At 40.2% G+C, this 13,920-nt stretch overlaps 1 protein-coding gene across 3 annotated transcripts in view; it reads right to left on the bottom strand.

Annotated features, from left to right (window-relative positions):
- Window positions 1-12,276, bottom strand: part of SEC24A (SEC24 homolog A, COPII coat complex component) — a 54,058-nt gene extending 41,782 nt beyond the window's left edge. For 2 of the 3 annotated variants that reach the window (XM_054036815.1, XM_054036814.1), the window contains exons 1-2: window positions 8,867-9,026; window positions 2,634-3,158 (exon numbers count right to left, since the gene is read on the bottom strand). In XM_054036815.1, coding sequence (XP_053892790.1) covers window positions 2,634-3,158; window positions 8,867-8,945 — 604 coding nt within the window. In that variant the 5' untranslated portion in view covers window positions 8,946-9,026. Of the gene's footprint in view, window positions 1-2,633; window positions 3,159-8,866; window positions 9,027-12,107 lie in introns of those variants that run through there. The other variant, XM_054036816.1, reaches the window with a different exon arrangement.
- Window positions 12,277-13,920: the final 1,644 nt, after the last annotated feature.

The raw sequence follows: 13,920 nt of genomic DNA on the forward strand, positions 1-13,920 counted from the left end.
CATCAATGGCTCGCAGAACACAGTTTGAAAGCCACTGTGCAATTAGTTTCCTTTTAATGTGCATGATTAACATTAAAGATGATCCTTTACTCTCACAGATCTTGGGAGACAGACCTGTCCTCGCTTACAGACAACCCCCCAACCTAAAGCAAATACTCACCAGCAACCACACATCACTGAACAAAACCACTAACCCAGGAACCTATCCTTGTAACAAACCCCGATGCCAAGTCTGTCCACATATCTATTCAAGTGACATCATCATATGACCTAATCACATCAGCCATACCATCAGGGGCTCGTTCACCTGCACATCTACCAATGTGATATATGCCATCATGTGCCAGCAATGCCCCTCTGCCATGTACATTGGCCAAACCGGACAGTCTCTACGCAAAAGAATTAATGGACACAAATCTGACATCAGGAATCAAAATACTCAAAAACCAGTGGGAGAACACTTTAACCTGTCTGGTCATTCAGTGACAGACCTGCGGGTGGCTATATTACAACAGAAAAACTTCAAAAACAGACTCCAACGAGAGACTGCAGAGCTAGAATTGATATGCAAACTAGACACAATCAACTCCGGTTTGAATAAGGACTGGGAATGGCTGAGCCATTACAAACATTGACTCTATCTCCCCTTGTAAGTATTCTCACACTTATTATCAAACTGTCTGTACTGGGCTAGCTTGATTATCACTTCAAAAGTTTTTTTTCTCTTAATTAATTGGCCTCTCAGAGTTGGTAAGACAACTCCCACCTGTTTATGCTCTCTGTATGTGTGTATATATATCTCCTCAATATATGTTCCATTCTATATGCACCCGAAGAAGTGGGCTGTAGTCCACAAAAGCTTATGCTCTAATAAATTTGTTAGTCTCTAAGGTGCCACAAGTACTCCTGTTCTTCTTTTTATTGACACATCAGTCAACATGAGTTTAAAAGTCATCCACAAAGAAAATATTTACTTTAGCATTCCAGTTGCTTTGATTTGCAATAAATTTTATAGCAGGATAGCACACTACTCCCATTAACAGGAACTTGTGCTCAGTAGAAGAATAATTAGAAAAGGAACTGCTGGATGTGAATTGGATAGTAGAAACCTGATGATAAAACTGTAGTGAACTGAAACTGTACAAGTGGTTTGCATCTGTATTGTGTTTCCAAAATGGTTAAAGTCAGCAGTTAGTGTTATGCAAATTTTGTCACCTGCATATCATAGGGCACAAAAAAAAAAAGAGCTGATATGTCTAATAATTTGCTGCTCTATCACTTTTATAGCCCATTTCACACTTCTCTTCTCAGAAACTTTCTAGAGACAAACAACTTGGGATGGAATGAAAACTAGAAATTTAGAATAAGGAAGCTTTCTATCAAGAAGTATACTAAGCTTTCCATTTAACAATAATATGCATATCACTTTATTCATGTTTTCTTACTTCCCATAAAATGTTGAGGGCTACTATTCCAGATACTTGACTTGCTTTAGTGAACGATGCTAAAGAAACTATTATAGCTTGTTACAAATTCATTCAAGAAAATATGACCACAAAATGTTAAATGTTTACCACTAATAGAAGCCAGTGATGAGATCGGAGAATGGCTGGTGCATATTACCAGGGAAGAGAGAAGCATTAGTGAGATTTTATTTGCTAATGTATGTTTTGATATCTGTGCTGTGCTCAATGAAGTCTGTGTGCCTGGTTGTGTTTTCCCGAACAAATCATCCTTGTCTAGAGTGAACTGAACTGTAGCATCACTGCTTTCTCCCAGCTTCTCCTTTCAAACGCACATACATACCAGGCTTCTGTATTTCAGAATGACTGTCGTATGACTCAACAAACTATGCTCAAGGAGTTCAAGTTGCAACTTTCCAACCAAGGCCATGCTGAGAACTGCCAGCATTAAATGATTAACAGGAATCCTAACAAAACTTCAACTTGCACACACACCCCTACTGACAGAAAATCGCAAGAGCCCAAGATTTGATCCAAGTGTGCAAATGTTCAAATAGGCATCATTCAGAAGAGCACGAAAAGGCATATAGGTACCATGTATGCTTACCCAACCTCTGTACTGTATACCTGTTTCCCAACACACAAATATAAGACATATTTTTGCCAATCCTCCGTTCTCTATATTTCTAGTCCTTCTCTTCCTTTTTTAAAAGGCAGGTAGCTACCACAAAGAGGTGTTAAGTGGTGGGGAGAAAAGAACCTCTAGGTTCAGAGCTGTGAGAAAGAACGCCTAGAAAGCATTAAGACATGCAAACATTTGACCTAAATAAGCAGTATTAAACAAATTTAAACAAGACAATGAGTGAGAAAGGCCAATTCCCAGCAAATGCCTGTTGCAGGATTCTCCAAAACACAAAATTAAGAGCCTGCTCCCTACGTGGAACTTTCTTTGAAGTGAATGGAAGTTCTCCAAGTAGTTCTAAACTGCATTTCATCAGAGCATCTAGCTCAACAATGCAGTCCCACTACTATTCGGAGTCACTGCAGAATGAGATCTTTATTTATTTTTAACCACAACAGCTAAGGTGAGAATCAACTTTTGCAACTAGATGTATAATTCAGTCCAAACATATGCCACTGTACAAGAGTCCTTATGTTTATCTTTCTTACCTGGTTTCATGTAGCTGTTTTGAAGTGGAGGACCTCCAGGGGAAACAGTATACTGATAACTTGTTGCAGGATTTGTACTCCCTGATGATGATAATGGCTGGGTTGATAATGTTCCTGCTACATGAGCAAAATGGTTTGTTTGAGACCCAGTTGGCTGACTCATAGGAGTCTGACCATACTGCCAGTTTGAAAGTGCTGGGGGATAAGCTCCAGGAACGAAGCTACTAGAAGATGATGGTATAGCAGCAGAGTTTTGTGATGGAGGGAGCATCTGGGAAACAGAATTTGCATGTTGCAAAGGTGCCATAGAAATAGGTCCCACAGGTGGTCTATTAAGAGTCTGCCCAGATCCCTGATTACTTAATGGAGAAACATTCTGAGAACCACCAAAGTTATATTGTCCAGAAGATGGATGTACAGGAACCTTTGTTGGTATTTGAGGCGAGTATAATCCTGGAACTGTAGAGCTGAATCCTTGGCCATCTAACATTTGTGATGAATGCATCAGTGAGTTTTGCACAGGACCTACAAGAAAAAAACCTTCAAAGAGTCAATGTTGTACCCAAGAAGAAATTTCCAGCTTCCCAATAACATATCACTTATTTACAGCCCCTGGGAATTTACCACTAGACCCTTAGTAATGAAGTGCTTTTTAGTAACAAGCCAGGAATACGGAGAGCAGTATAAGACACATGAACTTAATAATTAATTGCTCTTAATACACTAGATCTTTGTTTAATTATTTTTCTGACAACCTAGTAGAATCCTGATATTCTCTAAAAGTTTCAGGTTTGAACATGGGCCATCATCCGTGGCTGATGTTTGCACCTGAACATCCAGAAGCTAGACCTTCAATAAAAGCAAATCAAACATAACTGTGATGCTCTCACATGCAACTGGCTGGTAAACCAGAATGAGACAATTAAATGTAGATGGCAGACAGGGAAAATATGCTTGGAGTTTGAAACAATTTAGAAATATTCCTTTTAACATGATGATTGACCCTACTGGGGAACATACAAGTTAGTGGACATATCAGCATAGTTCTTAAGGTAATAAACCATGACTGATATTTCCCACAAGCTTGAGAATGAAAACGTCTAGTGGTCAGTTTTAGTAAGAGGAAAAACTCATCCCCATATTATTCATGTAGCATTTACTTTGGAAAATGCAAGTTCTGGAAGCCAATTAATAGAAAAGTTATTTTCTATTGCCCATTTAAAGCCAAGTGACAATCAGCTAAGCCAAATGTATTTGAGGGGAAAAATCATATATTAGTATGATCATACTCACATGGCAGTGGGCATTTGTGTTGATTCCCCAAGTAACTGTTGTGCACACATGAAGGGTGGCGAACAGAGTATACATGCTGAAGTGACCAAGAGTGAAAATGCTTTTTAAAAGCTGCTGTTCACACCAATTAGCAGCTACATTTTCCTTAATACTTTTTTTAAAGCATCTCTGTCAGGATCATGGCACAGAGGTCAATTCTGCCATCAAAAATCTCAGAAATTTTGCCCAGTGAAGTAAAAAAAGGTAGCTTATGCATTTAATCTGCTTTTTAGATTTTTCCTGGCTGGTATAGCTGAACTAAACTGAATTCATTTGGAGAAAATATATAGAAGCAAGCAGTTTATGAAACCATTAGCCATTTTGAGAATGATTTACATTCTTAGGACATCATTCATTTTCCATATTTTAAAGATGACAACTAGATACAATAAGGGAAAATAGTACTACATTATTTATTTTCACAATGTTGGGACTATAGCTGGTGGGGAATTTTTTTTTATGGGCAGGTGGCAGACAGCTGATAAATGTTTGATTTTTGTGAAATGAAATCTTCGGCGTTTGCTTTCCACAGGAAATTTCAAGTTTTCATTCCGAATCGGAACAATTGTTTTTCAAGATTTCAGAACTGAAGACCACAGTTGTAAGTTGTACACACCATATGTTATCCACTAGACACACATCCCCACCCTGAAGGGAGGCGATATATATCGCCAAGTGACATGTTTTTGAGTGATCTAAATACGCTGCCTATTGTATCCCAGTTGACATTACAACTATTTTTCTGTCACAAGTTCTCTCTTGAACTGTTTTTGGCTATTCGTAGTCAAGTTGTGTCTTTCTGAATGACTTCCCATTCCAATACCTCAAGTTTATAAAAATGTTATGTGATTTTTGCATGCCCATTTAAGGGACTATAAAAAATACCTTTGCTTTAAATGCTTAGGTTTTTAAGCAAGCAGTCCTTGATGTGCATACACAGTAGCAACCTTAAAGTTAACATAGTATTTTAACTGTTATACTGTATTAAAAATAAGGAAACAGTCATATTGGTTATCTCTGAGGTTTGCAAAAAAGCTGTTTCAAGCTGTTTAGGTCAAATTGTATTAACTGGAATCTCACCGTTTCAGTCTTCAAGACAGATCTTAAGAAGGGAATATATCGATTATTTTGCTCAATGCATCCTCACTTCTGTCTCTGAGGGAGAACCTCTAACTTCTGTCCCTTCATTATACATAGATAACTAAAATATCCTCAGTTCTCCCATGACTTCAGTGATAAGATCAACATTTACAATACATAATATATATAGAACAGTTGCATGAGAATCATTCCTGGATCACTGAACACCTACTTTTCAAACAAAAATACAGTATTCAGATTCCCTGATAAGAATCAGATGTCATCAAATCATCTTAATGCTGTTGATACAGTAGCTAGAAACATGACAGTGAACTGTTTTTGTTTAATGTACTACTGTATTTTAAGAGAAAGTTATAATTAAGATAACACCTTGAAAAAATAAATCTGTTGAGAAGTTTGTTGGGGGGGGGGGTTGGGAAGGAGATGAAGATTAGGTTAAAAATCTATGAAAAGGAAAGTATGGTGTCAGAAGAATACAACTCAATATTACTTTTGCCAGTCCAATTTTCAATGAAAGCCTCAAGATGATATTTTTCACTGTTATCTACAAACAAATGTAAAGACATTTTATCTCTGGAGACCGTTTGAACAATACTTGTGCACTGAAAAAAAGTAAATGCCAGTGTGTTATTTTAAGTTAACCAATCAAAGTAGAGAGTTGCTTACAAAGAGATACGGATTTAATATACATAGTTGGATTGTGCTTCGTACATTCTTGTTTTGTCATTGAATTGACTGGCTCCAAATATATTGATATATTGTAAATATAGCAAATGTAAGGTTTTATGAATATTAAAAAGGTAAATAGTTGTATAGTAACTTTACTTGCAAGTACAAAAGACACTCTCTTATTTGTAAATAATCATTGGACCAAGGAAAGAGTGACTCTACCGACGTGGATTTAGGGCACTCACCTGGGAGATGGGAGACCCAAATTGCAGTCCCTGCTCCAATCACTATTTATAAAAGTGGAACAACATCAAGAAGAAAGACTGAGAAAGCACTACACACCAGAATATCCCCATGGCTAGGGTACTGTTCTGCAACGTAGTGGACTCTGGTTCAAAATCCTTCTCCTCAGCAGGCAGAGGGGGGAATTCAACCCAGGTCTCCCACATACCAGTTGAGTACCCCAATCACTGGGCTAACGCCTATAAAAGAGACAAATTCACCATGTCCTCAAGCCATGTTGTGAATTTACTCCTCCTTTCTTTAGCTTTCATCAAAATGCCTGAAAGTTAAACAAAACATTTCAGGTCAAAATACTTTGTTTTGACTTATTCAGCTTGCTCAAAACTATTTGATGAACTCGACACAAATTCATGAATACTTTTGATACATCTGAAACTGCACTTTTGGTCAAATATGCTATTTGTCTGAAAAAGTTCACCCACATCCAGTGTAAACCAATGCAGTAAAATCTGCCCAAGTGTGTAGAAAATCTGAAACAAGAGCTTTAAGGGATATGAACCACCCCCATTCATCATAATCAGAGCCCAACAGACTCCATTCTGTAACTGTAGAACATGGCCTGCTTACAAGATGCCTCTGAATTTGCCATTTTGCTGCAGCCAGGTACCTATTTTATTTTTCATCTCTTTGCCCTGATGGGACCTGCCTTTTCCTCTCCAGCTTCCTCCACCAGAAAAACCTGATTGGATTACACTGCTTATGTTCTGCTTATTTCCATGGGAGTCCAGCTTGCAACCAGAAGCACAGACTGATGAGCTACAATGCCTGAAGAGCCAAGAAAAAGAGTTGGGGAGATAAGCCATTAATGCTGGCTAAAAACTTCTCTCTTCCTTGGTGTCAGTGGCTCATCTCTGATAACTCCAGTCCATTCCTACTCCAGGCAATATTAACTAAATCAGTGCTTACAAAAAATTAAAACCAAAGAGCTCTCAGATTATACAATTTATTGAATGGAAGAACACTATTTTTGCATAAACTGCAAAGTAAAATTACATTATGTGTTTTACTCTAAAGTTACAGGATCCTCCCACTGCAAGTGATAACCATGGTGCCACAAGTACACTACATTACAAAAGGTCACAGACACTCAGATTATGAATGACTTCTGAATTTAGAAAGTTGAATGCAATCTATAATTGGTGAGATATACTTTAAATAAATCTTTCACTCACTCAACAACTTTATTTTACAAAATAGGGCTTTTTTTCTAAAAAATAAGAAAAGAAAACAATGTGCATCGTGTAGCAGTCTGAGGACCATACACACATTATTAAAACTTATCTCTCACTATAATGTGAGCAGAGGATGACAGCTTATTTACCAAATAATGGGCTAAAACAGACTGATTTTTATAGAAATACTATTCTATTACGGCAAATACAGTCCATTGGCTCATTATCTCATGTAATTCCCCATCTGTGCCATCACCTAATGTTTCCAGAGAACAAAGCCTCATGACCACCTACTGTATGTGCATTGGGGTTTGTGAGAGTGAGAACTCCATCCCCTCATAGGGATCAGGTTATGTCCTCTCCTGATATTATTGTTAAAAATAACCCATCTCCTTCTTAAAAGTCCAACTTATTTTCCTCTATAACCTTACTGATGGACATAAAGAGAAATGGTATGCGCAAAGCTGTTTGCAATCAGATACTGAAATCTTTAATGTTACTACCAAACATCTTTTAACTCAAGATCTGGCCACTTTTTATGGCAGGGGTTCTCAAACTGGGGGTCAGGACGCCTCAGGAGGTCATGAGGTTATTATGTGGGCAGTCACGAGTTGTCATCCCCCACCTCAAACCCCGCTTTGCCTCCAGCATTTATAACAGTGTTAAATATATAAAAAAGTGTTTTTAATTTATAAGGAGGGGTCGCACTCAGAGACTTGCTATGTGAAAGGGGTCCCCAGTACGAAAGCTTGAGAATCACTGTTTTATGGCTTGTTGCTAAATCAGAATAAAGCAAAACAGGTTAACAGACATCCCGTGTGTATTCTAGTGATGAAACCAGTAGCCAATTTGAATGTGATTTGCTCAAAATGCCACAAAGAAGGTACTTGGAAAACGTTTTCTCAGTAATGCCCATCCACACACGTACAACCTCACAGACAGGAGCCATTTCTTCCCCATGGGTTTGGTTTTTTTAACTGGTTTTGTTAGTTTCCCACAGAAACCTGTCACTGGGTGTATCTGTGGGGACACGGCTCGTGCCCTTCCCCACTCACCCAGTTTGGGATGCGTATTCCGATACTGGAGTGATGAGCACAACGTAAGTGATCCAAAATGATGACCCACGTCCTACGTGGCACACACACCCCCACTCAAACCCTGAAACTGAGCACAAGCTGGCGTCCCGTGAACCCTGGCCCTCTGACGGCCCGCCCAGGGCAGCTGTGCCCGCTCGGCCTCACCACGGGGCCAGTGTGGGGGAGCGCAGAGGTCTCAGGGGCAAACTAAATCCCGGGAAAACGCAGGCCTCGCCCACTGGAGACCCCCCAACACGGCTGCCCGCTCCCTCAGTGTCCCGGTGGGGCGGCGGGAAGGGAGCTGGGGAAGATCAGTGAGTCCCTCGCCGGGCCCCAGGAGCCCACCACCGCCCGGGGCCTGCTCTCTGGGGGATCCCCGGACAAAGGGCCGGGCACGGAGGCTGCGCTAGGGACCGTGCTCCCCGTAAGGCGCCGCAGGCCCCAGGCTGGGTCTCCGGCCTGCCCTCGCCCGGGGAATCGCACGGATTCTCCTCGCCCTCCCCCGGGGAGCGGCCGAGCTTCCCCTCAGCCTCGAGGCAGGGAGCGGCCGGACCCTCGGCCCCGGGCGGCCTGGCCTCACCGTTGCTGTAGCGTTCCCCTCCAGCCCCGTTCTGGCTGCTGTGCCCGGAGGCGGCGGGGGGTCTCCCGGGCTGGGCCATGGCGGGAGCGGACGCAGCTCTGCCTGTGTTCGCCCGGCCCCAGCTCCGAGCCTGGGGGGAGGACGGAGGGAGGGAACCACACACCGGAAGCACCGACGGCTACGCCGCGCAGGCGCACTCCGTACACGTGGCATTTCCGGGCCCAAGCGGTCTGCGACAGTAGGCGTGGCCAGGGCATGGATGGGGCGGAGTCTGAAGTGGGTGGGGTTTCAGAGGGGGCGTTCGCTCCCCTGCTTTGCTGGTGCTGGACTGGATGGACTTGGTCGTTCTTTGGACAGCTGTAGCGTAGCACGATTCCTGTATCCCTCATTACATGGAATAGTCCACGCTGGTATTAGAGTTTGGGTTTATTTTGTCTCCCACTGAGTAGTTAATTATAGCTTTTCATTCCTAAACCAATGTATTTCATCATGTCATAATAACAATAGCTTACAGTAATATAACGCTACCCGTCCACCCCTGTTTGAGCACCAATACAGTATCATTTTTTCTTGAAAAATCCTCAAGCACAGTAGCCAGGCAGACGACGTACTGCACAATAGTTTAGGCGAGAAAAAGAGGGCATCCAGCTGAAACGGGGCTGTATAAGTAGGGGCATTGCCAGCAGATCGAGGAACGTGATCGTTCCCCTTTATTCGACATTGGTGAGGCCTCATCTGGAATACTGTGTCCAGTTTTGGGCCCCACACTACAAGAAGGATGTGGAAAAATTGGAAAGAGTCCAGCAGAGGGCAACAAAAATGATTAGGGGTCTGGAGCACATGACTTATGAGGAGAGGCTGAGGGAACTGGGATTGTTTAGTCTCCAGAAGAGAAGAATGAGGGGGGATTTGATAGCAGCCTTCAACTACCTGAAGGGGGGTTCCAAAGAGGATGGAGCTCGGCTGTTCTCAGTGGTGGCAGATGACAGAACAAGGAGCAATGGTCTCAAGTTGCAGTGGGGGAGGTCCAGGTTGGATATCAGGAAAAACTATTTCACTAGGAGGGTGGTGAAACACTGGAATGCGTTACCTAGGGAGGTGGTGGAGTCTCCTTCCTTGGAGGTTTTTAAGGCCCGGCTTGACAAAGCCCTGGCTGGGATGATTTAGCTGGGAATTGGTCCTGCTTTGAGCAGGGGGTTGGACTAGATGACCTCTTGAGATCCCTTCCAACTCTGATATTCTATGATTCTATGATTCTATGAAGAGGAAGGAATATTAGGGATGCAGAATGTAATGACTCTAACATAACAGCAGAATTCTCTTGTGCGTGATCCTGTTCAGGTTGAAGTCAATGGCAAAACTCTCAGTGACATCAACAGGGACTTCTTCTCTTCTGCAAAGTGACCCAGGGTTTATAAGAAACACGAGACCACTTCTGTTTTACATGCAAAAAGATTCCACTTAAATTCCCACAACATAAATGCCATAAATTTTGGTGCAGGAATCAGGGGTGCTGGAACAATTTTTATAGTCGGGATGCTCAGAACCATTGAACCAAACTCTATATAATGGAAATCCCTTCAAGCCATCGGGTGCTGCAGCACCCTCCACACCTCTGGTTCCAGCACCTATGGCAGCAATTATAACTCAGAAGGAAGAACACCACCACCTACCTATTAGAATCCTGGGGTGTAGGGGAGGCAAGATTCTTGAGAAAGTTTGTAAAGCAGAGTCCCGATCCTGCAAGGAGCAGCACGCAAGTGGATCTCAAGAGGGCTCTAAACAGGAGCAGGGGTCCAACTCCTTGCTGGATTGGGGTTTAGGGCCTGGGCATAACATCCTGACATAAAAGTAAACAATTTAGAATGTTAGCCTGGAGGGGAACAATCTCTGAAATGTAATTAACCCAGTGGGAATAAGCAACAGGAGCAGAGGAATTTAGAAACACTAAATACTAGATTTTCAACCAAATATTCTTCCTACTAATAATACAAATAGTGAAAAAAGGAAATATGAAATAATACTGACAGTATTGTTATAAAGAGAATATTTAAAAAAATTCCTTAAAATATTACCAGCTCTTTAAAGAACCTTTGAAAGGATTAAATTATGATTGTAGAAATCCGGCATACCAGTTTAAGTCCTGATCATGCAAGTACTTACACACATGCTTAACTTTGTTTCCCATTTACTCTGGACCTTGGTACCTCATCTTTCACTCCCTTCAGACCAATGCGTCATCTGGGTTGTGAATGTACAAAAAATACAAAAATCTATCTTTCTTAGGGTGATTTCAATCACTCTAGTATCTAAGTACTTCCCAGGACTGTGTTTTCCATCACTTTTGTGCATAGCATGAGGCTGTGATATCTATGTTTAAAATACAAAATTAAGTTAACTGTTAGTGCTTTATTTTACCTCCTACAGCGCTAACGACTTATGCTAAACAATCTGCTCCACCTTGCATTTAGCTGTGACACTTGGAGTACCTTTCGCAGACCTGAAGAAGAACTCTGTGTGGCTCGAAAGCTTGTCTCTCTCAACAACAGAAATTGGTCCAATCAAAGATATTACCTCTCCCACCTTGTCTCTCTAATATCCTGGGACCGTCATGGTTACAATTATACTGCATACCTCCAACAATAACATTCAAAATTAGCAATTTAAAATAAAAGTTTGCATAGTCAAAGTTCAGAGAAGTATCTCTGGTCCTATTCTTGCAATTGGATTTATTCATGTGGTCCTATGCTTCCTTGCAAGTCCCTGTTAATTTCAATGGGACAGTGATGCAAATATTTATTAATAAACTTTTAAATATTTGAAAAGATAATTAGACAATATTTCATCAATCTTTATTAATAAAGTAAAAATTACAACACCAAATAGAGAAGAATAAAGCAACAACATGTAAAAAGAGATGAACAAAGGACCAAAACAACTGAACAAAAGAATCCCATGTACCTCAGGACTGAATTTGGCTTAATATTTCATACTCATACAGTTTTAAATATAAGATAAACTATTAACTCCTGATACTTTTTAATGATTGAGCTACTTCTATTCCAACCACCTTTTCTAAAAAAAGGTGTTCAAATTAATTCAAATGTGTCAATTTCCTCTTACATGACTGTCTTATTGTATTGTTTCAAATCCTGCCTCAAGTTACAAAATGAAGATACTTTTTTATTCTTAGTACTTTCTACTGCCATCAAATTACTCTTCAGACAATCAAATTACTAACCTTGTTCCATTTCAGATTTGCATAATGGAGTATATTCCAGTGATAAATTTATAAATGTTTGAAAGGATTGAATGGAAATTAGTAAATTAATATAGTATAGTCTCTGTGGCTGATTCAGGCCTTAACGGAGTCTCTCTCATGAGGCTAGGGAGCCAACTGTGTTGGTGTTCTGTGGGATAGACGTTTGTTTACTGGCAGCTCATTTCATACAGGTCACTGAACAGCCTTCAAATGCTGTAATGCTGGCTCTGAAAAGTCTACTCTTTCCAACCAGAATACTTTGGAGTACGTCTCTATCACAGTTATCCAACTTGAATAAAAAGAGCGTTTAGGATTTCAGCATTCTTATTGCAGCCAACAAATAGTTCACTTTTTAATAGGAAACCTGAGATTAGCATTTATAAAGAGGCATATATAAGCAAAACAAGTATGTGATTATACAACGTGCACATCACATGACTTATTGGATTTATGCCATTAAAAATAAAAAAACATAGAAATGCTTAAATCACTAAAAGTGCCAACAAATCCTCACTCAGTAAAGGTGGAATTTCAAAAATTCCTCATTTGAACAAAAAAAAAAAGTTTCTGTATAATCTAAAAAACAGCATTGCGAATGTATTTATTGGTTGTTCATTGTTAACACGTTTTGTATAACTGAGGGGATGGTATTCTACAAATAGTGGTATAAGGGTCCAATTCATTTCTAAATTAGATCAATGGGAGTCTTTCCATTGACTACATGGGAATCAGATCAGGCCCTAAAGATGTAGCAATTCACACTGGATTTTCTTGTATTAGATTTTTTTAACATGCATTAATTTGATGGCTTCTTGCATAGTCCTGAGAGTTCTTACTGTGGGGATATTTATGGACCGGTGGAAGGCTAGAAAGAAGTACAGTATTTCTGGGTTGTTCAGCATTTCTTTGTTTTTATATGAGACACTATGTAAGTGTAAAAAGGAAGAATGAAACTTAAAAGTTGCTATAGTTTCTATTAATGCTGTTGCAGGTGACTTTTTTTGGCTCATGACTCTGCTTCAAGGATAATTTACTCAAACTTCTCTCAGAAGCAGGTGTAAAGTGCAATGTCACTATACATGGAGGCCACACATAGGCAAGCTGTGCAGAACCATGTACTGTGCTGGGACTTTAAAGCCAATTGCTTTTGGTTTGGTCATAGTTCACATTTTGATAAATTATATTAAGACTTTAGCATGTAACTAGTGATTTTGGGATCTCAGTTTTTGGGTGCCCATCTTGATACACCTTGAAGTACTGAGCACTCATCATCTGAAAATCAGACCTCTTTAAAGTGATTCAACTTGAGCTACTTAGGACGAGACACTTAAAATTACTAGCCACTTTTTAATAAAATCGGTAGAAGAAATTATGGAAGAGTAAAAGTTCTCTACAGCAGTTCTTAAGTGAAAAATAGTCACCATTATCACTGCAATTTTCTCTTCTTCCCACAGATACTAATTCATTTACTTCCTTGGCATCAGTGACAATACCAAACATACATTTTACAATAGCTTGGGATATTAAGCTTTCTTTATAACAACAATAGACTTTGATCCTGCAAGCTTAAGCCCACTTGGAGCATTACTGAAATAGTTTGTATTTACAACTGGGTGCTTTAAAATATTAATAGCTGAATTTCACACCACCCCTCTGAGGTAAGGAAGTGTTTTTCCAGTTTGACAGATGGTAAAATTAAGGTACAGAGAATTTAAGTGACTTGCCTAGTCACACAGTGAGTGTACGTCAGAGTCAGAAGCATAACCTATGTCTCACGACTCCAAGCCTTGTG

Source organism: Malaclemys terrapin, chromosome 8 (assembly GCF_027887155.1).
Source record: "Malaclemys terrapin pileata isolate rMalTer1 chromosome 8, rMalTer1.hap1, whole genome shotgun sequence".
Classification (NCBI taxonomy): Eukaryota; Metazoa; Chordata; order Testudines; family Emydidae; genus Malaclemys; species Malaclemys terrapin.